Here is a 25,622-nt window from a genome sequence, read left to right as displayed (position 1 = left end):
TCTACATATGTCAAATCATGCAATTTTCATTTTACTTCCAACTGGCAAGTGTTGCAAGCTTTGGTCTCCTAAGTTTTGATAATGATAGACTTCAGTAGCTTAGAAAAAAGGAAGTAATGTTTTGCCAGCTTATGTCAGCAGATCTTGTTCTCACTTTTCATCACATAGTAATGTCACTCTTTGGTTAGTACAAATTCGTTCAAAATTTGAGTAGCATGTCTTCAAAAAAATCCCCAGAACCTTCTGTGTTAAGAGATTCTTAAATAAATTTAAGTACTGAATCGGGTTTCTATACACACTAAGGTATGCTGAGTATTAGCCACAAAAGCAAATAGAGCTAAAAATGGACCTTGATAATTTCATATTCAGTATATTTCTTAAACTATCACCAGATACAGTGTGCTCCTGAAGGTTAACAAAAAGGATTCCTTATGAATTCAAGCTGCAGTAGAGCAACTTTGGCCCTAAGACTTTTGTACCTAGCAAGGGCAACAGATCTGCTCATGCAGGAATCGCACAACTCCTCCTGAGTAGAATATTCAAGCACAAGACCAGAAACATGCAAGAAACAAAGCCACTGTACCACTGAAATGTGAGGCCACACATGACTGAGAGGATAACTACAGTTTAAAGTAACCCAAGTTGAGTGATCCTTTGCCTTTTTCTCCTCGATGCTGCAAGTTTAACACCGCATCTCCTCCAAACATGACTCAATTTAATTCTAGTTCTTTGAATGGGGAATCAAGCTACTGAGGTACTATTTTTAGTATTTTTAGATAAATAATTTCTTCAAAAGCCTTAAAAATGCTAGATTATGCTAAAAATGCTCCACTTAAAAAAAAAAAGACTTCCATTTCTCTAAAACACAGTATGACATTATTAAAGAATCATATTAAAATTCTACAGTAAGATGATGTCCCATGCAATGCAATTTCTATCATCAGTTCTAACTCCTCAGAGCTTTAAATACATTTACATATATATATATATATACGCACACACATACACACACAAAAAAAACAATCGAATTCACACTTCCAATGGAAGTTAAATGGACAAATGAATAGTAAATAAGTAACTTTTTGTTTCAAGTTTCAGAGGAAAAAAAAAGAATATTTTTGAAGAATATTAGTAAGATTAGCTAGATACTTGAAAAGCATAACATTTAGGAAGCCAGACACAAAATAGGGTTTTGTTTTCATATCATAGCCTAAGTTCTCAAATTTTGATGGAGGTTTACATTATTAACTTAGTACCTTTTTCTGCTGCTTTCTGCAAGGCTTCCTCAATTCTTGCAAGTTCCTTTTGTTTATTATCTTGCAAGTATTTTTCTTCCTTCTCTGCATCGTATTTAATGCCTGTAAGCCAAGTTGGGACAGTTTTAATTCTACATTTGAAGCACTGTTGCTCAAATTAAGTAAATACATAATCAAGTAGCACATACCATATTCAACATTATCTCAAACAAGACAAACTCATTTGGCAACATAAAGGCTATTCTTGGTCTAACTGCTCAAACCTGCACCACACCTCTGGAATTCATACTCCTATGTAGTAAGCTACACAAGGATTATACCAATGTTTAAGTGTTATATCCCAAGAGATGCAGAAATCACGATGAAGAACTTTGCTATATCCTTACAAAAGCAGAAATTCAGACTCCTTTAAGTGTGCACTTTGCAGTATAACCCAAGTTCTACTATATATATATATATATATATATATATATATATATATATATATATGTATGTATATGTATACACACATTTAATGCTCTAGAAACCTGAAAGTTTACTTAGTATACCAGAGCTTCTGATTTCATAGAAAATGAACCAAATTCTCTGATCCTCTTTCCTCTCCCTAACAGCCTGTTCTAATGGAATTACTACATAAGTGTTAAAAGTTAGAAACAGATGGACTACTTCAAAAAATCTAGATCATGCCAGAGAAAAGGGTTCAGGTTAAGCATCCTTCAGAGGAAACCTCTCTTAAATTGAACTTAAAATGGATACACCCAAGGATTTCCATGAAAGCAACAGGTGCCATTTCCTCCCACCCTTCTTGCACTCACTTGTCAGCGTTTGCCTAAAAACCTCGAGTGAACAGAATGTATAAATGGTTGCCTTTGTGAACTACTTCCTATTACATATATATTATATATTCAATTACACAGTACCCTTCAATATTTTTCTCTCTTCCATTATTTGATTTCAATGTTTTCTTGAATGGTTTACGTACTTGCTCCAGGAACTATTAGAAGATATAAGCCTTCTAGAGTTGCAACAACTGCCTCACCATACAGATTCTTCCAAGGAATCTTCAGAGTAAGTTTATCTAGATAAACAAAATATAGTTACTTCAAGGCAGAAATCTATGCTGTGTTCAGGCTGAACAATACCTCAGTTACCGAAGACCATTAGCCCTATTTCTGGAAGTCCTACACACCTCAGAAGGTAAGGTGGGACCTCTGTGGGCCTAGGCAGTTCGTATAGCTCTTGAAGTGAAAAAAAAAAAAAAAACACATAGAAAATAAGCCATTGATTTAAGCAAGAAGATGCAGTGAGTCACAAGACTTCAGATCAAAAGTTAAGATCATGACTGAGTTTAATTTACTGGAATGAACACAATTTTGTAGAGACATAGAAAAAGAGATCTGATGCACTCCTCTCCCACAACTGTTTAACTTGAAAAAGCAATGCTGAGTACGACCAAAAGGCATTTTGACAATGTATGTCTGAGAATTCTTTAAATTCTGGCCTATATGCCAACTTTTCACAAATCTTACTTAAATTCTTCATATTGATCATGTAACTTAAAAGCCACACATATTTTGCTTGTACTAAACAGCTCCCTTAATCATTCATTTATCTGGAAATAACCTCCCAGACACGTTTTTCATATCCAGCCTGTACAGTTACTCCAAAAGGATCAACCAAACAATATCCTATGATTTAATCAGAGCAGTTAGACAGCTACACTAGTCTCAATAGCAAGTAAAATTACAGAGATCACCTGTCTAAGAAAGCTTAATAAAGAAATTCAAGAACAAGATTGATCTTAAGATCTGCTCTAAAATTTCCATTTTAAGATTTCTGGTGAAACAGTAACTTACCTATCTGACCAACTTTTACTTTAAAAGGCACATCCAGTTCACTCTGTTAAAAAAACAAAAGAAAAAAGTATTAAACAGATCCATATATTTTAGAGATAATCTGGTTTATACAGCAAAATTTATTATCTTTACTCATGTTAAAACTACTCTCCAAGAACTGAACTTCCAGAACAAAAGCCGTTCTCCATGTGACAGAGTTCTAATTATTTAGTAATATTCTCATGAACTTAGAGATCCATAAATATGATACAGTTTGTAAAAAGGATAAAAATGAAGCAGTGAAACATTTTCAGCAATACTCTCCTGCAAGCATAATAATGCCTTGCTCCAAAAGTTACTAAAAAATAAAATTTTATCTACATGTGATAATTTAATTCTGCATTTTTGTTAATTTGCCATATAGGTCTTTTGTTTATGATAATCAGTATTGTACCTAATTTTTCCAAATATACATTAAAAGCCTCACTAAAAACGTTATGAGGTCCTAGGCAAAATGCCTGCCAAACATCAATATGACAGGCTTAAAGACAGGATGAACAAGCGAATAGTGAGCAATTACCATCAGTTAAACCTGACCAATGATCTCATCTATACAGCCTACTTCAAAAACCAGGAAGAGAATCACCGGTTAAAAAAAGCCCACCCAAAAACAAAAGGAAAGATTTAAAATGAAATGAAAACATCGTGATTTAACTAATATTACAGCAAATTTCCAGCTGGTACTTCCCCCAGCTGCTGCATGTTTCCTTTCCCTTCTTAAAGAAAGTATTTTCCAAAATTCTCTTCCACTTTGACTTCACTTCAGGCCTTTGATTTGTGGTTAAATTATTTAGAAAGAATGCCAATCTCAAAAATTATAAGGAGCTAACCTGTTTTCTCAAATGAGATAGATATTAACTCCTTCTCTCCCTGCATATTAGAAAAGAGCCTTGAGCTATCCATTGCAATTTAAATATAGTTAACTGGGCTGCCCCAAAAAACAGATTAACACATCTCCAATTTACGTATCAGTCAAATTTCCACTGCTTTTAAGAAGTGTCCTGAACTGCAATGAAGATGTAACATCAGATAGCTTTAAAAAAAATATTCCCCCTCTTTCTTTTAATTAAGCAACAAAGCTAGTGACAATGCTTTTGTGACTTATTCTTCATCTACTGACTCAAAGTAACTATTGAAAAACACGAGCTATGGTATGTTTTAACCCTTTTCTGGTTATAACTATATATTCCTAGAGACCTATCCAGGTGTTTCAAATCCCTCTTGGTGACAATCACTCTTCAATATCTTCCAAGCATACCTTGCTATTTCGTCTTGCAGGGGCTGTATGTTAAAAGTCTGCTCAATTGGCTTAACTGGAAGCTTTCCTGACAGTTTTTATTTTTCATTAAAATGTATCAGGAGAGAGAAAGTAAAATTTTTTAAAATACTTTGATCTGCACACTTTGTTTTTAGCAGTAGGAACAAGCATAGAAAGAGAGTAAGCAAATTATGAGAACAAAAATCTCTGCTATCAATAGAGCAAGGAGAGGTGATGTAGAAGTAGTTATCATCCAGCAAATCTAACCCATTTGACACTGCATTTATGGCCCACAGTCGAACAAATTCTGAGGGAGCTTAGCTTAGTTTTGGCCTGCTAAGAGGGCAGGACCACGATTTTGACCTTGAAAAAAATCCAAGTTTTCAGAAGATCACCTTTGAAGATTTTTTTTAAAAAAAAATGACATACTGGAGAGAAGTTCACAAGTAAAGATACTCAGAGTTCAGCGTTCTTGTAACAATAGAAGTCTGAGAAACTTGCAACAGGTTGCTCAGGAACGTGGGTCTTACTTCTTCATCAGGCATTTTTCCTTATGCTTAAAGGATATAATAAAGCTGAAGAAATCCATGGGCAAGATTTTATTGCTATTACTACTACAGGTGTTTAACATCATAAAAAAAAAAAAAAGAGATTAACGTCAACTGCCATGTTACACTTCTGTTTATTTTTATGGTTGAAGTCATGCAAAACAAAGCAACATCCTCAAAGGATAAAAGAAACGTGTATTTCACTTCAGCACTCTTGTGTCAGCAAATACTCTAATATATTTTGAGAGAAAACTTGGAATATATTTACACAAGCTTTTGCTTTGAAACCCACTACACAAGTATAAAGCCATTGAAAACTCTCCTTATTTACAGTTCTTGAAACTATCTTAGGTCTCTTTCAGCTCTGGTCAGTCACATAAGTCAGTACTTGAAAGAAGTGAAGTCAGAATTAGTAGAACCACAATCAACTCTGCTATTACAATAAGAAGCAAAGACAGATGGATGAAGTAGGTAACACTTTTCCTCTTCTATCCTTTTTTAACTACCAGAGTACAAAGACATTTTTATTGAGAGCTGTGAAATAGACTTAAGCAGAACAAAGATATCGCTAATAGGTGAAATAACCAGAACAATGAAGAAAATTATTAGGTCAAGCAAAAATCCAACATATTTTCTTTTCACAGAAAAGTACAAATTCGCTTTAGTGAAAGTAGAAGCATACTAAAGACTGCAGTAAGATTGTCTTAACAGTACAGCCATTCATTTATGCCATTAAAGAATATAAAAATTAACAAACACTTTTTCGGATAAGAATTTGGGTACTTAATGCAAGCTGTTTCTTGTCCTTCCCCCATTCCATCACTCCTATTTCAAAAGGAGCAGAATGGAGCATTTGAATGACCATAGTCAAGTTCAGAGAGAACATATCTTACAAATGTCTGCTTTGCTAGTTTTAAAGAAACATCAACTTATGTAGAAAGTCATAAACATAAGCCTTAACCAACCTAGAAGGATGAACCTTTTCTTCCTTAATGCCCACATCAGCACCTGAACAAAGCAGTCCTTCAAAAGCTGTTATATCAATCAGTTTGTAGGAGGCAGGCCTCAAAAACCCATTTACTCCAACAAAGTTGAAAAGAAGAACATGTAGGGCTATGCCCTACATTTTACAGGAAGACTAACATGGTAACAGAAAAATATTAAAATAACTTATTTAAAGTTTTATTATTTCAAGCCTCAAATACTAGGACAGACTACATATATGCGTGCATATGGAAGTAACACAACAGAAAATTTACTTCAAAAGTCTATRTGTAATTTAAGTCACATTTTTAATGCAGAAGCACACTTATAATTTAATTCAGAGCTTTTCTTTCCTTCCTCTATTGCAATATCCTGAGCAAAATCAGAGGCGGCTAATCAAGAATTTACTTTCAAGAACTAGTAAAGAAGGTATACCGTGTAACATAGAATTTCAGTAAGTAGCGTTTTATGACTTACGTCCTCAGATCAAAAAAAAAAATTTTTCAAAAATCTGAAATACTTACTAACGCGTTCTCCTTTATCTGTAAGTTGTCCAGTGCCACATTACCTGTGTGGAAGAAAAACAGAAGTACAGAATAAGTGATTTAAACTATTGTATTATGTTGGAGCAAGGAACTCATCTACAATACTCCCAAGAACACAGAGGTAAAACCTAAAATCAAATCTCCAGCTACTAGATAGCACAAAATGCTTAAGATTAACACAATAAATGGTTAATTTATGAGTCATTAACACTCATTATTCAAGCAAAATTTAACAGTGGTAGAGATTACAGAAATATCACTAACTTATATTTCTGCCTGTTTCTACACCATTCAGTGTGTCTAATAATATCTTTCTTATTATCATTCTCATTATTCACTTTGTGTTAGGAATAAAAAACACAGGTTTTTCAAGGCAGTGCAGACTAGGAAGGTGCTATCTCTTATTTTCGTTGATTTTACATAGCAGGAAGAACAGCATGAATCATAAAACCACAAAAATGTAAGGCATTTGCGCAACTGTTTTCATAAACGCATTAACTTTTCCTGAAACGGGCAATATAACAAGATTTCCAAAGGGAACATAGTCATCGAGAATTACCTGTGATGAGGAAGGCGCATCAAATATACTTCTTGGTGCTTTAATACCAGATTCCTTAGTGCTATGTTCTGCTTATAATACTGGAATGTTCTGCTTATAATACTGGAATTTTTAATAACTTGTAAATGTTAGAAACATTAATCTTGACTACCATGGCAACGGCAAAATTAGATAAGAAAAATCTCATCCCTTATGTATCTAAGTCAGCTGAAATAGCCTTCTCTAGTCAGCGATTAAACTACTCGCCTGCCTAAAGAGTAACAAACTTGAACGTTCAATACATTGGCTGGGAACAGCATGGCACACTACCCCCGTAGAGCTTAATACACACGATCTACGGGAAGTTACCCACATTCCCCCTCCCCGCCTCATTTTGAGGGAGAAGGAGCAAAACCCTGGTCGTGCCCAGCGCCGCGCCGCAGCTGCCGGGCACCGGCTCCCCCTCAGGCAGCCCCTCGCCTCGAGGCGGCGCAACGGCCACAACGGCCGCAGCCCCGCGCACCGCCCGCCCCTCACGGGGGGCGCGGCCCGCCCCTCAGGGTGGGGGGAGGGGAGGCGGCACAGCCCCGCGGACCGACCGCCCCTCACGGGGGCCGCAGCCAACGAGCCCCGCAGCCCGCCGCGGCGCGGGGAGCGCCCACTCGGTGCCTCGCCTCCCTCCCTCTCTGCCCGCCCGGCCCCCGGCGCAGGGCGCGGGCAGGCGGAAGGGGCTCCTTACCCCCCCATATGCCCAGCTTGAGCTGGGACTTGTTCAGGTTCTCCACATAGTCGCCCAGGAAGCGGTTCAGCAGATCCGCCACCACCGACTCCAGCACCATGACGGAGGCGCGGAGCGGCCGCGGGCAGCGAAGCCAGGCGCGCGGGGGCGGCGGGGCGCCCGAGAAGCCGGCGGCGGTCAGGTGACGGGGGCGGGGCGCGCGCCCGTCCCGCGGGGGCCGCGCCGCGGCCGCGCAGCCCCGCCCCTCGCTGCGCGCCGCGCCGGTGCGACCGTTGGCCGAGTGGCGCGACCGTTGGCCGAGTGGCGCGGGGGCGCCATCTTGTTCCGGTCGGGGTTATGATCACCTTAATCACCAAAACAGTCGCCAGTCTGAACGAAACCGAAGAAACCTTGTCTTTTACCGGAACCTGAATCTCTGCTTCTCTCCAACCCCTTGGAAAATCCCTTGTGTTCATTTTTATCTGAAGGCTCATAGGACACATGTGGAAGGCCACATGACCTGATACCAGTTGGTTATGCCTGTCAAAAGCAGTGGTTGYGTTGGAGATAAAGCCTAAGGGCTTGTAAATACAACTTTGAAGCCTTAAGCAGGTAGTGTCCTCTTTCATGTTCACCTATTTATTTAGAATGTGTATGTATTCTTAGTGCCCCCTTTGGAATAAACATCTATTACCTTCTTTAGTTGGAACTAATCTGAAAAAGGTTAGATCTTACAGCTCATATGAAAACTATAATGTCTATTAATGCAGTTATTATTCAAGTAACGTGAAAACTCAGGAAGGGGATACGAGAAGAAATAATTTTTAGGGAGTTAATAGCATGACAGAAAATAGATGAGAGCGTGCTGCTCTGTATGATGAATCTGAGGGTATGGATGCTGACGCTGGAGTGGGTTTCAAATTTCAAAGGGGCTGTTTGCATAAAGTCATTTTGAAATCATGAAAGCTCTTTAATTCATGAAAGAACAGTGCTTTAAAGCTCAAAATAATACCTTCAGTCCAAAATTGTGTCCAAAAAAAAAGGAACTTAGTCTTAGCAATAGGATTCAGGCCTCCAAAACACATAAAAATCAAGGCCACATGAGCACAGTCTGCAGACTGTTAACAGAGCTTAGTGCCAGATGTTATGAAACCACAGATAATCAATGAAAAGATTTCGGTAAACATAATAAGGAAAGGTCTGTTAGTGGCTGTCTCCCCTCTAGTTGTGTTACAACCTCTGTTTCGTACTGGTGAGCTCCCTCTTACTGTAACTGAGGCAAATCCAAAGAACTCTGGTTCAGTGTCCCATGACTTTTATTTGTGCAGTAGACATGTACCTGAGACCACCCTCATCCACATGCTGATCCCTCAAACACATTTTCAATTTGTTAAATGTGTAATAAAGCATAAACAGTCCAATTCAGAACACCCAAGCAACACAAGACTCCTTTTTTAGCATCTTATTTCATGTTCTAATAGAGAAATGCCACGTCTGTACCACATTAGTCTAAATATCAATGTCTACCTTGTCTGCAAGGGTTTTTCAGCATCAAAGCTTTAATGCATAAAACAAGCCTTTATTACCACTAAGGGCATGGCTGATAAATGTGATGGTCTAGTTGCAGTTTTTATCGGGGAAGTCTTTTTGCTGAATGCTGGAGAAGCATGTGAATGCTGGGAAGGATCATTAGTGGAAAGCATCTGCTTCCCCTGCCCTTCCATGGGCATCCACTACCGATTACTGTAAAGGATCAGTTGGAGCTGGAAGCCTCTTCTCCCTCTCAGTCTGTGGAAGTTCTTGAAGATGCACTGTCAGATTGCTTTACTTGTAGTCACCATACTACACACATTACATACTAGCTTTTTTGCAAGCCTGGTCTAAGCCCAAATGTGGATAAATTGGCTTTATGTGGCATTATTAGGGCCATTTTTGTTCCTTCTGAGAAGGAGTCCAGAGGTGATTTAAGGGACCAAAACTCTGCTCCCGAGCCTACAAACTGAATACATTGTGATATCTGACACATCGACTATGATGGAATCTTCATTGGTGGATAGTATTAAAATAATTTAAAACTATCAGAAAATGAGGCATGCTTCAAAGGATTTTAAATAGAGCTATTAAAAAAAAAAAAAAAAACAGCGTCAACTGAAACCTCTCTAACAGCTCATTAGGTTAGGGAGGGATGGGGTACACAAGGAGCTGCAAGTATGAGATACCAACCCAGACAACATCAGTGTGACTACAGAATTCAGTGTACCACTGTGTCATGCCAGTTGGTTACTGGAAAATGTCTTAGTTGTTGGTGATTATTGCCAACTGAGTGGTCTTTTTGTCCCAGTAAATGGGAATGGTGTAATAGGAAGAGACTGGTCATTATAAAGAGCTATCTTTCAAGTCAGTACCARAGAGCTGAAAAACAAAGTCATCAACCCAAAGCTCTTTATTTGTCTTCTTGGGCAAAGAAGTGTCCACCCCTGAGGAGCATTACATTTTTGTGCGCCTCTGCAGCTAAGGCTCTACAGATCTAATGGTGTTCTGCATATATTCCAGCTAGTGACTTACCAGCAATGTTTCTGTCACACATACACACTTAGGTTGGAAGATTCATTTCTTTCCATTAGCAGAAGAGCTTGCACTGACTCCTATAGAAGTGTTTAAGATTGAACAACAGGGCATTAATATTACTGAATGAGTGCTTTTGTGCTATTGTTTCCTGCTTTCCCAAGTCAAATACACACCTGGCAATTTTTTTAACCTTAAATAACATGTTAATACAATTTATCTTCCATAGTGCCTTAAAAGATCTTTATTACATAATTAATTTCTGAAAAAGCTAGTGTTTGAAATAGAGGGGGGAATTTTAGCTAAAATTATTGAATTCTCATTTTAAAGTATGTTTGCCTTCAGACAGGAAGACAAACTGCTAGGAAGAATGGGGACTATAAAAAGTGATAAATACTTTGAGTACAAATGATAATCTTAACAGGCTGGAGAGAAAGTAACAAATATAAACTCTTGCAAGTATTTCCAAACACAATAATGGCAGAGCTAATTGCTGGAGGCCTTTAGAGTCCACATGGAAAACTCCTATGTCTTTAGGATGATAACTGCAAGTTCATCGCTCATCTGATTTCCAACTGCCTTGTCATATCCCCAGTCTGAGATAATGCTGGCTTTCTAATTTATAATTTGTTTATTTTATTTATAAGTTATATTATTTATAAGTTTACTTCTTTTGTGCAGTGTTGGCTGTTCACATCCCATCATATCGTATGGAAGCAGCAATGCAAGAAAGCAAGACAGGAAATTGTAAATAGAGCTTCTGATGCCATTCTGTTAGGTAACAAACTTTCACTTGTTTTTTTTTTTTTTTTTTTTGAATAAAGCTTTAAAAGAACTTAACTTACTATGCTTTTGAATATGCAGCCCATGACTGAATAACTGAGGTTTGAGCAAGAGTATTAGCTAATCAGTGGCAGCTCATGTTCTCAGCATATGTAAATATAAGAGCAATCATACAAATCAATGGTGTTAAATGTCCTCTTTAACAATTATACAACATAGCCAGCACAATATATCTATTTCTCCCTCACTTTTCAGAAGTCATAAGGACTTCTGCACAGCAAATAACAAAGACCAGTTTATCACAACAACAAAAYGTGTCGGAAAACGTATATGGTTATATATGGTTAGGTAATTTCCTAATAACTACAATGTTTACCTACAGAAAATATTTAAAGAACTCCATGATTTTTGAAAATCACCTGGTTATAGCATAAATTTGAGTAAATTCATTTTCTATTGCTCTTTGCAAACATGCTTTCCTCACAAGTAGATATATATGATGTAGTGGGTCTTAAAATTGCTCCCAAAGAAGTGTAATTTCATCTGGGAAAGAACATCAGCAACCCAAGTCTGTGTCAAAATATCTTGTTTTGGTAAAGCCTGAACAGATTTTTAAAAATGAAGGAAAACTGAATGGAATTAAGGATGGAGAAATTACGAAGAAAGGAGTTTTAATATTTTATCCAATGTACGTGCAGTTACTTGTAAGTACTGATATATTACTTGTAAGTAAAGATACATATTTTTGCACATTTACTACCAAACAATCCTTTGGTAGTCTTCCTGAGCAGATAGGGTCACACTCAAAAATAATATTAATGCAACTCCTGTTTGCTGGTAGGTACCATTCCTTGTGTGTTCTCAGTGAAAAAGGTAAACAGTCCAAAAAGAAAAAAAAACATATCCTGTTACATGAGGTATGAGTTCTGTATCCAGAAGAACAGATAAAGGACAAACAGAAATGTGGGTGTTTGCTTACCATTCTTTGAATATACAGATAATGTTCATTCACCTCAGAGAAAAAGCCATACAATCTGTCCTTTTTTTTTCTACATACTGACAGTGAATAGATATGACTGGCTTCATAAATATGAATAGAAACAGTAGTTTCACTCGGCTGAAAGTCATCAAAAACAGCATGTTCTGGTTGATGTTGGGAGGCTCATTCTATATTATTGTAGCACTTCATCAAATATAAAGATTTGATGATTCCATTACTGCATGATTATTTCCTAAACAGTAAACATAAATACAACACTGTAATACATAACTTTGTGGTTGTGCTATTTATATGGCAAGATTTGTTCAAATCTCTAGATGTACATTCACAAAAGTGAAGCATAGAAAATGGTAATCTGCATTGTAAGTGTCAGTTTAAGGTTTCCATTTTATGAATAGAAACATGCATTGTAACAACAAATATTTGTTTGCTGTTGCCTGTTACACAATTTTCATGCATAAGTAATAGTCACAGCAATTGAATGCTACTCTGAGGTGGGTACGTGGACTGATAGCTCAATCTTTCTTCTCATATTTAACTGCATTAATATTACAAAATCTCCAGCTCCTAACATCTCACTATTGGCAGGTGAACAGATGGCAAATTTTATCCGCTCTACCTCGTTACACAGAGTGTATACCTATTAGCAGTTGGGAAATCAGCCAAATAATGTAGTATCCTCTCTCCTCATCACAAAGCCTGCAGAGATAAGGCAACTTTGCAATGAGTTCGATCAGGTTGCCAAGGTCCTTTTCCAGACAAGTTTTGAAAATCTCCAAAGCTGGATATTGCACAGCCTGTCTGATCAGCCTGTTCCTTAGCCTCTCTCACTGAGATTTTTTTTTCTTCAGAACTGCTTGGAATTTCCCTTGCTGCAACTTCTGATTGTTACAATCTCAGAAGCACTGATCACATTTAAGACATATATTTGCACTTAGCAGATGCAAGACATCAGTACGGATAATTGTGCCATCTTGATCTTTCTAAAATAATTCAGTATTCTGTGGAAATAATGGCAAATGATACTGGTTTTGTTTTTCTTTTACATTTTAAATGTTAATTTTTTGTATTTTATTTTTTTCACTGTTTTTAAGTTTGTTTCTAAACAGCGCACAGGATATTTCACTAGTATTGAGTGCATTGCAGAAAATAAAAACAAGAAATATCTATTAAATACTAAAATAAGAATCTGAATATTTGTTTATAGGAACTAGAAAACTGCTGACTAATTAATTTCTTAAGAGCATTATTAGGAATTTCTACAATGCTGTTATTTCAAATAGTAAGCAATAAGTAAAACCAACAGATTACAATATATTAAGAGGTCTGAAAAATAAGAAGATGACAACTTACAGCACTCTGGTTTCCCTCTTCGCTCTTATAAGCCAGGGACTCTTGGAGAGCCTTGGAGAATTCACATCTGCAAAAAGCAATGGTACCATTTCAGTGTGCATCCTTTTCCCTCTCTGCAATAGAATAATAAGCATAAAAGATTTTCCAAGGCACACTTGTGTAAGAACTAAGTGATAAACAAATGGAAGTGTGTAAGTATATGAAGGCAGTATTACCTTCAGTAACTAACACCAAGGTATGGTCATTTTATGAGGGACAAAGTTGATCTTTATTCATAAATAAAACTTTAAGCATCTGGAGAAACCTAGTTTTGTTTCTAAGGATACTTTTAAACCAGATATACTGCCCAAATTCTAGCATGATGTTTACATTTTTCCCTCTTAAAATCTCACCTCTTTTTCTAAATAAATAATTAGGTGTGTATCCTTTTCCATTATCCTTCAAAACAGACACTGGATCAAATTATCTTCACTGGCTACTGTGAGGATTTCAGAGGAATCTGGGTAAAAAAATGCATTCCCGCCAACTGTTCTTTGTTCAAAGCCTAGAACCAAAGCTCTTTGTAGCTTTCATATGGTTGCAAAAGAAGAAATACAGTGTGGTGCAGATACTGCGCAGTAGGAAATAATGCTGTATCCACAAATGAGGACAGCTGCACTGACACTCTCAGTATGACAGGTGGTTTTGAAGGGGCTTCGAAGAATCTTCTGTCAGATGAGCTCTAGTTTTCTTTATCTACTACACCTTATCTGTTTCTAAGAGATTTATTAATTAGAATCTGCATTTCTACAGGAAATTTTTAAGCCAGGAGGCTAAGTAAGTCTATCTGATCAGTATTGATCACATATATGTCATGCCAACTGAGATCTAAAATATAAATTGCGTTGACATCTTTTATCCGGAGCAAGGGAATCTTCAAAAACAGACAAGCTGTATCATAAGAAGAATCTAACTTAATTTTTCATGAGGATTTTATTTGATGGTATTTCTGAGAATCATATATTTTTTTCTTCAGTAATGTGCTGTGAAGATGAAAAAGCCACTAGCTATGTAAGAAAATTGCTTGAAGTAAAAATGAACTTGTTTTAATGAATACATTGCCTGTGAGGGGGAAGGAAGCAATGCTAGTCTAGTCTGGACCAAACAAATTTGCTTTTGAATGATAAGCATAATTTTATTCACTTGAGCAGAGCTTATTCATTATAAAAAGTATGAGTTACAATGGAGTTTTTTTATGGCTTGTTTTCACATGTGAGTATGTGGAAACATTGGCAGTGGACTTTATGGCRTTACGGGTTTCTTGTCAAAGAGAGAAGGCTTTCAGACAGGGAAAGCCTGAAAAATATCCTGTTATAATCAATAATCAAAAAAGAATGACCAAAGTTAGGCTTGTCAGATTTCTCAGTCAAACAGTCTTATTTTCTTAAGTACATAAGAGGTATATCCAAGAGGACAGGTTGAACCAGTTAGAATTTAACAGAGAGCTCTCAGTTACCCAGTGTGTCTGTCTATGGCAAAACAGGATTTGAAGAAGCACTTACCAGAGTGGCAGAATAGAGGAGCAGCATTATGTGGGGCACCTCCCTTCAAGATGCATAAGGGAGTGTTGTAATATAGCTAGTTCCTAAAAACACAGACTCTACACCTGACTGGCATGCCACAGGTCTGACCTGGAATTAACGGGTATTTGTCCTAGAAAACACAGTCCAATTGTGAAGCCACAGGTGTAAAGAGCTTAGGGTAATGGCTGCTCTCTCCTACAAGAGAAACAGAGTTCATTACATTCAAGGTACCTCAGTCCGTTATTTCAAGTCTTGGGCATAAATTATGGCAAGCATTTATATACTGGTCTGTTCAGAATTACGGCTTGCTTTGTTCTGGAAAAACTGGCTGGGCTGCTGCAATATCCAAAAACATTAAAATAGTTTTCAAGGTTCTCCTAAAATTTTGCCAATCTGAAGTTGCGTAGAGATCATTAATTTTACTTATATTTGAAGCCTGATTTGGTTGGTGCTAAAAGACATTTTGCTAATCAGCTCTTTCATGAAGGAATGAAGAAATTAGTTGCAGAACACTCTTTATAGAAAAAAGTCATAGCTAAGAATTTTTGTTGCTTTTGTGTTTAATTTTATTGCTGACAGCTAAGGCAGAGAGTTAAAAGACACCAGGAGACAAGGAAGCATAATAAAGGACACATTTCTAGTAGTCCCACATGAATGTTGTCCAAAGGGAAACCTGAAATGGACAGTTGGAAATATACACCAAAAAATAGGTTGACAAAATGCAACTGGTGTAGCAACATATTTTAAGTACACGTGAATATCTATTAATCCCAAGCCATTTCACTTGTTAAAAGTTTAAGTCATTTGCACATTCACCTGCATGCTGGAACAGCTCTCTAGCGATAAATACTAAATCATAAATGACAGCATTGTTCAAGATAAGTTTTCTGAGTGGCATGTGTGTGTGCTTTTCTGGAAAAGTATTGGCTGATTTTGAAAAAAAAAAGATCCTAAAAGGTAGCACTATCGGGAGTTTATTATAAGCCATAATGTGATTTGAGAATGACTAAGAGAAGARCAGTAGGATGTTGCACAATTATAACACCCGTTGTTACTGACAGRTTTAGTGCATTCCCAGATGGAAGTCAGTCTTTAATACAACAGAGAAAGGAAGAATTCCAAATGTCCCACTTACTATGAACTCATAAAACCAGAAGTAAGAGTTTATTACTTTTGAGTAAGAGTTTCACAGAAGTCACCCTTACTGCAGGCATTTCTGAACTAGATGGTATTGCTTTTGTTTAAAATAAAATTGTCTTAGGAATGGGAAATAAAAAATGTTTCATGTAGCTTAGTTTTGACAATATCTATTTATAAGACACTTGCCCCACCCCTCTAATTTTCTAAATCTTATTTGAGGTTGGAAATATTAACATGAGTTACCTTATTTGCTGATGCAGAGAAACAATCATCCAGGAGATCATCTAGCAATGCCACCACTTAAGTCACAGGAAAGACTCTGTAAAAGAGATCTATGAATCAGGATGGGCTAACTAATCCTGGAATAAATCTTGCACAGCAGATATTATTCCAAAGAGATATTGTTTTCAGGTGTTTCTTCTTGGCAATATTTAACTCTCATGGCAACGCACATACATTATATAAACAAACATGATTCTTTTGTCCCTTCTGTCAGTTTAAAACTGGAGTAACTCTGTTAGAATCAATGTAGCTACAACGTACAAAGTCAACACATGTTAGGAATTATTCCCAGGGTCCCATGAGTCACAGTATTCTTTCTTCTTAGCAATTTATGGTTCAGACCTCTTGATGTTTGCCAAAAAGTGTTGGACCAAAAATGCACTGRTTATGATCAGTGTCTCAGGATAAGATAAGGCCAGTGTATAACTTGTATTCATTTCATGTTATCCCCAAAAAATCCGTTTCTTGTATGCTCCTGAATGTGAAGCAACATTCACAGGACTTCCAAAAAGACTGTTACTGAAAATTAGGCTTGCTAGGCTCCATAACAGGGTCCGACCCTAAGTTCCCACTGAGGCAGACATTTGAATCAAAATTAGAGTGAAATAAGTTTTAATGGCACCTGTGCAGAAATTACAGCTTGAGCTGGGTGCCTCTGAAGAGAGACCTTGAACAAAGAAATTCCTGGGCAATTATACCCTTACAACCTAAATTTCCCTGCTCCTCAAACAATGGTTTGGGCCAATTGTAAAATTTAGGTCTGGGGTCTTCTCATGTTTGATTTGGTCCCTTCATTGCTTCTGCAGGCCATAAAGGATTTGTCTCTTATCTCTGCAGCTGCAGCTTCTCTTGTTGGGCAATTAGGCTTCCTTATCTTTCCAGTTTGAACCAGATTTGGGGGCCTTCTTTTTCTTAACAAACCGTAAGCTTTGTGGCTTAAGGCTTCAGCAGACTTAGCTACTAATGCTAAGCAAGTTATGCTAAGTGCTAAAWAACTAATTCTAAACAGCCTCAGTCCAAAATTCTTTAACAAATGCCTTCAGGATTTTAATGTGTGTCATTGAAAATGTCTATAATATAATGTCTGAAGAGCTATTGAGAAATTCCTTTTATATAAAATAGAGAGTCCTCATATCCAGGCGGCCGGTACTTGTTAGCTGTGGTAGCAGTATTACCAGAGGTACCACAAGTACATTTGGGAAATACCTAAAAGACCAGTTCAAGGGATCTCAATTTTTCATAAACTATATCGCAATCCAAAGTGATTGTCTTGTGGGGCTCTGTTCCTTCCATTGGAAATACCATGTTTGTCTTTTAGCATTTTTTTTCTGTGCCTATTTGACCATCTGTAATGTATAAAAATGTCCCATTGTAAAATGGGACTTTTATATACTTGGTTGCACAGTATGAATTAAATTTATCAAATAGCAATCTATGTGCGGTACAATCTTATCATGAGTAACAGGCACCTAGATTAAGTAAGTGCTATTAACTTAACTAAAAATGAGTAGTCCCACAAGGCCCTAACTGTTTCACTCCAGTCTGGCCGTGTGCTATAGCAATACCATTTTATAAAGTCCAAAGAACCAACCAACTTGCCGCTGGCACTAGGGAAAATTAAGAAGCAGAAAATACTATCATAGAGAAAACCAGAAAATCCATCTTAATGAAGACTTTCTCTTTCATAGGATTGCAAAGAATGAGCTTCACATATAGTCAGTCAAAATAGAATTGTGAAGAGAGATTATGTCCTAACTAAAAGTCAACTTTGCTTTAAAAATGTGTTGCTGATGTAAGGACAAAAGACCACTATTCGTCTGGTCTTTTTGGACTAAGATGAACTTTCTTTTCATTAAGATATGTGTTTGCTTTCATTTCCCTTTACATTAATTATTAGCTGATTCTTAGTGAATACATGAAAAGCAAATTTCTGCTTTGAAATACAATATATTTTCTACAGACCAGGCTTTTTCTGGTATTTATATTGTGTTGATTTGCATTAGTAGATTCAGAACATCTATTCCTCCTCTTACATCAGTAGAGATTTTGGAAAACTTTTTAAGATCTCAAAACTAAGCCTTAATTTATAGGCCTCAGTGAAAAACTGGAGCCCCTAATAACAGTGTGTTACACAGTTACACATCTTCCTGATACATAAATGTGTTCCAAGTATCTTCCAAGGTCTGTTAAAAGTGGAAAAAAACATTCAGTTTAAAATGACAGTATGTTARCTAGAATGCAGTGAAAGACAGTACATTTTGATCAAGAGCTCAGTACAGTACAGTGGCTATTTGTAATAATGATATGCTTGAGCGGTTTCAGTGATGGTTTCTTAAACGAATTATTGACTTCTTAATCCAAATTCCAGTACTCAGAAGATGTCATAATTTTGGAAACTTTAGTACTGCTTCAAAAGTTTCTTCAACTGTAGTGTTGTATAGTGGAAATGGGAAACCTTTGTTGCAGCTAGTTTAGGCTATATGAGTAGTTAAGATTGTAGTTGTCACAAGGAGAGAGCAGGTACTAAGTGTTTTGAACAATGGCAAGAAGTCAGATGTGATATACAGGTTTGATAGTTAGAAATGTAATTCAGTAAAGCTATTTTTAATACAATACACTGATTGTAGCCATAGGTATATCAGCAATTCAGATAATGTCTTTAATCTGTATCAGTCATTTATTGTGTTAATTAATCAAGGAAGAATTGGGCTCAAATACCTACTTGTTGAAAGTTGCCCAAATCTTTTGAAATGTAGTTCATTGATAGCTGTTTATGAAAATATATTGAGCCTAGTAACTATGACAGAGTCCTAAAAAGGGCCCACTTTTAAGAAGATTTATTAAAATAAGCACTAAAGCTCACTTTTGCCATTTGTTGCATTTGTGCATTGTACACTATGTGGTCTATATCTTATGTTGTCAGTTCTCAGGCAGAGGAGATTTATAGATGTATCAAGAAGATTGTGCATTTGATATTTCTCATTATATAATAGGCACAATCTTATCAAGGTGTCTTCAAAAGTCTTCAAGCAGAAGACAACCAAAAAAAAAGAAAAATTAAACAGTACAGTAGCTGTCAGCTGGGTTATTCTAGATGAAGAGGGAAAAGATGCGACCTAGTCTCCCACATCTTTGTGTTATGATCTAGTTCCTAACAACAGTGAAGGGAGGGCAGAGAAGCAAGAAGGAAGAGTAGGCAAAAAAATAAAAAAAGAGATTTCCATTCAAGGAAGAAGCAGGTTTCCAGAACAATTGCTCCTAGTGATTGAACCTTTGATAGTAAAAGCAAGAAAGATACAATTAAAAATCTCTGCAGAAAATTCCAGCTCCAGCGTAGATCGTAGCAATTTATCAAATCAGCCATATCAACAAGTTGAAGCACTGGTGCAACACAGGAGGAATCCTRTTGTGAATTATAATGCTAATAATGCTAATAGCACATTATGTAAGTTTATTTTCATGTTTCTTCTATTATTATCAATCTATGCTTTTCAATGCAAAGTTTTTGTTTTTCTCCTTTACCCTTAATAGTGAAGTTGATCCAGAGTTCCTCTTGCACACCTGCTGGGTGCTCCACTTCATCAGGGGCTGGAAAATCCATTATGCAAAGCTAAAATAAAAAAGTATTAGGCAGCTGCCTTTCCATGAGTCATGGATTCTCAAGACTCTGCAGGGCGATCTACTGTTGAGCTGCAAGGGCATACTCATGCGTGGATAAGTTACTGGTTTTTAGCAAAATGTCTTTCTAGGTATCTCACCAATAGTGCAAAGACAGACTGAGGGCTACTGTAATCTCTTATTACTGAAGAACATTGTCTTTATTTGTATTTCCATTTCACTATTGAGATCTAAGTAGTCACATGTAGTACAACCTTTCAGTAGCATTTTTAAAGCTTATCTAATTTCAGAGTTTATCATATTTAAATTTCCACTAAAGATAAATACACTTATCATTCAGACTTTATTATTTCTCTTATGTAACCTGGGTATACATTATACCAGGATTCTCAAATAGGAAGTGTATGTGAATGTAAAGGGCAAGTTATCAGTTATTTCACAAGTAAGGCACTTGAAGGTAAGATGTTTTTACATCAGCATGATGTAATAAAACTTTTGCTACAAATACAGAACTATAATTCGGATATGTAATACTTGCCCTTCAGTTTGTTATTTTTTAGTTCTTCTCAACTGATATGTCATACTTAGCAACTCAACCCTTATTTTAAAAGCAAAAGTCCACCTCTTAACTTCCTCTCTCATATTTGGACCTACTGTCTCATCTGCCACTTGGTGTTCTCCAGCTTCTTCTGACATTCATATACTTAAAGAGATAGCTAAGAACTGCTGCTGTTTCTATCATAAGCTTCCGGATTGAAGCTTATGGATGGGAATAGCACTGTAAACTGTTGAATGTATTATAAGCTGCCCCTTATCAAAAGGCAGGAAAAGTTATTGAGTAATATCTAATAAAAATAATAACATAGCAACTACTTTTTGCAGATGATTGTTTTTTTAGGTGAAAGGTTGTACTCAGCAGATGAGAAAGAAATTAAGAGCCTCTGCTTACTGTGCTTTCAGATCTTTACTTTTCACAGCAATGAACCATATGTACTTTTTCCCTGTTGTTACTATAACAAAGAAGCACTCTGTTAAATATTAAACAGTCCGTGAATTAAGCACTCACATGCTCTACTGCCGGAGTCTCAGCAAACCAATGAGATAATCTAGACTGAATGACAAGTCTCTTTTGTGCAAAGTAATGAGATAATCTGGATTATTTGAATGACAAGTCTTTCTTGATTTATGTGTTTTAAGAGTTCAAGATAGCAAAWCTGACCTGACACACATCAAGAGCCCTGTGTCCCTAAACATTGTACCAAACCCTAGTCACATAAATGGGTTAACTGTGCAAGTAGAGAGATCCATCTGAATTCCACTGCAAGATTGAAAACCTCTCACATTCAAGCATTTCTGTTTTCAACACAGTTCAAAAGTCATTTAAAATATCAAAGTAAATGTTTTTGCCCCAGGTGAAACCTCTAAAGGAATAGTCTCCAGCACAAGCATGTTGTAGCCTGACTGCCTGTGTTGCCCTGGTTCAACTCTTATTCGCCATTGTATAATACCAGATTATGCCCTGATTAGATACCCAAGTGTTTTGGACTTGCACACATTGCTTTCTTTGTGCCTTGTTTCCATGCTGACCCTTGGATTTCAGAACCTCATTCCATCAGGATTTTGATTATTTATTATTATTATTATATTGAATCATTATTATTGTTTGAATTCTTAATTATTATTTTGAACTGAACTAACTTTTTCGTTTGCTTGAAAATATTTTTTTGCTCTTTCATAGAGAAGCTGGAGCCAGCGTGGAGACACACAGCCTCCCAGCAAAGATGAGCTTGTGAGTTTTCAGATTCCTTCAGGAGGGAGTGCTCTTTGATGGGGACCAAGGCAGCTGAGCACACGTCAGCAAGGTGAGCTACCGTGACTGCCTAAATAACACAAACTCTCTGTAGTTTGTCTACTTTGATTTTACAAGAAGAGATGTGATATGGGCACTTGCCACTGTGGCAGCTGGCAGATCATTTTGATTTAACAGCGTAAGGGTAACACACAAACCAAAAGAGTAATGTTGAACTCATCTGGTCTGCAATGAGATTTCTTTTGTGTAGATGCTTTGGGGTCTGTGAAACTGATAATTGCTCGCAGAAAATTCCCTGGCATAAAACTGTGAACCTGAGATTTTATGCAGAAAATAAATAGARAAACAGTAAGTATATGCAGCTTTGAGGAGTTTAATTTTCTTGGCATCCTTTCTCTGAAGCTTGTCATCAGCATGAGAGTGAACCCACCTCCAGTCTCCAACAGAGTTTAGAAAGATCTTGCACTATCCTAAACTTCAGTGATCACCATATGTACATCTCTGGCATTAAAACAGCGGAATCTGAGGATGACACTGCTTCTGTTGAGAAGAAAAATACTCAAAATCAGTGAAGTCATAACCATTTCCATGATATAAGAATTTTGCCCATAACCACATGAAATTTTATTTACTTTGAGAACATGCAATTTTGAGAAAAATCCTTCTCAATTTGGAATTGGCAGGCTTTCCAGGGCAGAGGTCTCCAAAGSTGGACAAGCAAGTTCCTCATACTGAGGTGAATTCCCATCATGCCAGCCCCGGAGCCTTGTAGCTGGCACTTGACAGTACAGGTACAGTCCCCTAGAACTGACGTCACTCAATTTCCAGTTTCATTCTAACAAGACAGTCTGTAAGAGCAGATGTATTTCTTGCCTAATACCCTCAGTCAGCTGCTTTTACCACTGAGGTAAAAGTTATGCAGGAAGGAAAATACCGAGCAGATGGATATGTTTACTAGGGAGTTGAACTGTGTGCAGAAGCACCATTTACAGTATTTCTGGGAATTGGTGTAGTCAGGAAAAAATAAAAGCATATTTTAATTAATAACTGCATCAGTCAGCTCAATCATAAATGAGTTTGTCAGGCTGTAAGTGGAAAAATACATTTTTTTGAATTTTTATCTTTCATAATTAATGCTATAAAGTTGTATGAAAATACCATTTTTATACATAGGAGATATTTTGCAAAACACTTCTTTTTACTGAACATTTAAGTAAGTACTGAGAGGACATAAAGGCACAATGTTAGACTACGATCTAAAATAAGTTAGACTCCGAACTGTGATCTGTTTATGTATTGCAAAGAAAAGAGATGACAACTGAGAATGATACACTTCTGGCATTTGATGAAATCAGGATTTTTTTGAAAGTCTTCACAGATGAAATAAATATATGAATGTTTCCAGTTGTGTGATTCTCAGTGCCCAACAGGTGATTATATATTAAAAAAGATAGATGTGTCCTTTCTGAGATTTTCTTCTTTAGAACAGAATGATGAAGAGTCTCTGAATAGGACTTAGATTTGAAGATTTCCTGCTTGAAGAGGACTGGGTCACACAGACTGTGTCCATGCTAACCTGACTGTCATCCAGCAGGGGAAAAGAAGATGAGACAGTACTAGTCTGTAGAGAAACTCCATAGTTCACAGAGATGCAGACCCTGGCCCACAATCCTACTGTCTGAACTGAGATCAAAAAAGTCATCCAAACCTACTCCTGATCTACTATTGTTAGTCATAAGGCTGCTCCAGAAATCAAGTTTGCTACAAAGTCCTTTACAAGCTTTGTGCTCTTGTGGGTAAAGACAGGTGATAAGTAAAGAGAGTAAACAACAACTCCACAACTACAATGAAATTTTAAGGAGAAGCTATTGAAGAAGAGAACGACAAAGAGCCTGCATCTCAACTTTATATCTCTGTACTCCTTAATATTAACTAACGAGGCTTTATTGTCTGTTTCAGGCACTGTCCTTTGTGGACTCAGTCCTGGTACCAGCAATCCCCAGGCAGGTCAACTTCTCTCTTACAGATAGGACTTTACCACAGGGAAACATCTGACGAAAATTAACAAACAGTAATTCTTCTCTGTGTCATCCATGGAATTTGATTACACGCTACACTAACTTTATGATTTGATGAACTGGTGAACTAAGCCAATATCACTGTTAACACATTGATTTAATTTCATCTGTAATTTTGGTATGATTATAATGTTCATTTTAAGCTTATAGCAGTTTAGCCTATATGATGTGCTTCTATGATGTTAATATTTGCTTTTCTCATTTAAAATAATAAAGTCAGAAAAAGCACACAGAACTAGATTACATCTTCATTTTTAATAGCCCTTACAAGTTTCTCATGTAACACAAAACAGTTTTGTTTTTAATTGAAGGCCTTTATTAGATTAGGTCACCCTGTTCAAGAAAGATGAATTCAAATTCATCTGATAGCATGATCACAGTACAGGGGAGTATACCTTATAGGAGGAGAATAAAAGAGCTTGGCTTGATTAGTCGAGCAAAATGAAGCATGATGGGGATACAGCTTTCCCTTATGTTTGCCAGAAACACTATGGCAAACAAGGCACTATTGAGGCCAATGCTGGCATCAGAACAACATGAACAGCGTGATTCTATGGTTGAAAATAAGGCATCTACCCATCCAAAGAGCAAGGCTCTGGGCAAGCCTTATAATAGGGGCAAGAGGAGATGCCTGTAAAAAATGGGCCTGTTCAACAACCATTCCTAAGTTTCTTTATTTCCTGTTTCTGAAGAAYAGTTTCTCTTTAGCAATATAGCTTTCCTTCGTTGGCTATGTCAGTGCTGTGCACCTGCTAATTTGGTTTGCATTTTGTACAGCCATAAATCTCCCTAGAGATGTCACATGAATTGTGATTCTTTCTTATTAACTTGATTTTTAAAAATGTCCTGCTCTGCCACCAAGCAAGGGTGAAAACTGTTTCTTTCTCCGGGAAGTGGAAGCAGCTTTTATGAAAGAAAGGGAGTATTTCCTGAGTGGTTCAAGTGAGTAGCAACATGATGTAACTCATAGAATATGTGTAATTTCAGAATGTGCCTCTTGTCCTGAAGCTTGGCAGGAACAGTACTTCACTGGGAATCTGTAAGAAATGTGCAACTGCTATGAATGGAACAAGTTCCCTTAAAAAGAGACACTGTTTAGACTAACCAGCAAGTAAGCTTTTCAAGTGGAATAACTGACGTAGTAAGTCTTAAAGCAAGATATTTTTACATGTTTTCAATATAGAAGGATAACCACAAGTGACAAATGTACTCTTGCATATAAGAATTTCTACTTGTTGGCCAAAGAGCGCGGGCACAGAGCAGCCATGAGGCATGACAGTAAAAGGAATATGGTAATCCCAAGCAATCTGCTATCCTTCAATATGGGCTAAGACTTAAAAATAGCACAAGAAAAGGGTCKAGCTAGGTGGCAGAAGCAGAAGAGAGTTGTTTGCTCAAGAAAGATGCAGTATGTGCAAGCTGCCTCACTGGCAATGCTCCTCTGAAGTCATTCTGCATCTTAAGCTGTTTACTGTTCTGGCTGAAGGATGCCAAGTACAAGTCTCATCCCAAGGATTACTCCTCATCTTAATTTCACTCTGTCAAACCACGTCTGTGCTCACTGTCAAAATGAAGTTATTCTTGTCACTTGTTTCTCATCTTTCTCATCATTATTAATGAACCAGACACCCCTTTTTAAAACTGATATCACATCTACCACCATCCTGTCCTTGAGTTCTCAGCTGAGCA

At 37.0% G+C, this 25,622-nt stretch overlaps 1 protein-coding gene and 1 long non-coding RNA gene across 4 annotated transcripts in view; one reads left to right on the top strand and one right to left on the bottom strand.

The window, feature by feature from the left end:
• The window catches only part of VPS13C (vacuolar protein sorting 13 homolog C), a 100,342-nt gene extending 92,397 nt beyond the window's left edge, over positions 1-7,945 (bottom strand). For all 3 annotated transcript variants that reach the window (XM_085303282.1, XM_085303280.1, XM_085303281.1), the window contains exons 1-5: positions 7,764-7,945; positions 6,466-6,509; positions 3,113-3,155; positions 2,239-2,334; positions 1,257-1,358 (exon numbers count right to left, since the gene is read on the bottom strand). In XM_085303282.1, coding sequence (XP_085159408.1) covers positions 1,257-1,358; positions 2,239-2,334; positions 3,113-3,155; positions 6,466-6,509; positions 7,764-7,863 — 385 coding nt within the window. In that variant the 5' untranslated portion in view covers positions 7,864-7,945. The remainder of the gene's footprint in view (positions 1-1,256; positions 1,359-2,238; positions 2,335-3,112; positions 3,156-6,465; positions 6,510-7,763) is intronic.
• Positions 7,946-8,039: 94 nt separating this feature from the next.
• Positions 8,040-21,904, top strand: LOC146596577 (uncharacterized). Its single transcript, XR_014895688.1, has 3 exons — positions 8,040-8,354; positions 10,989-11,085; positions 21,784-21,904. It is a non-coding gene; the product is annotated as an uncharacterized LOC146596577 (long non-coding RNA).
• The last annotated feature ends 3,718 nt before the right edge of the window (positions 21,905-25,622 follow it).

The sequence above is a fragment of the Rhea americana genome, unplaced genomic scaffold, assembly GCF_003343005.1.
Source record: "Rhea americana isolate MKP2758 unplaced genomic scaffold, rheAme1 scaffold_2, whole genome shotgun sequence".
Lineage (NCBI taxonomy): Eukaryota > Metazoa > Chordata > Aves > Rheiformes > Rheidae > Rhea > Rhea americana.
This window is presented reverse-complemented; position numbering and strand designations above follow the sequence as displayed.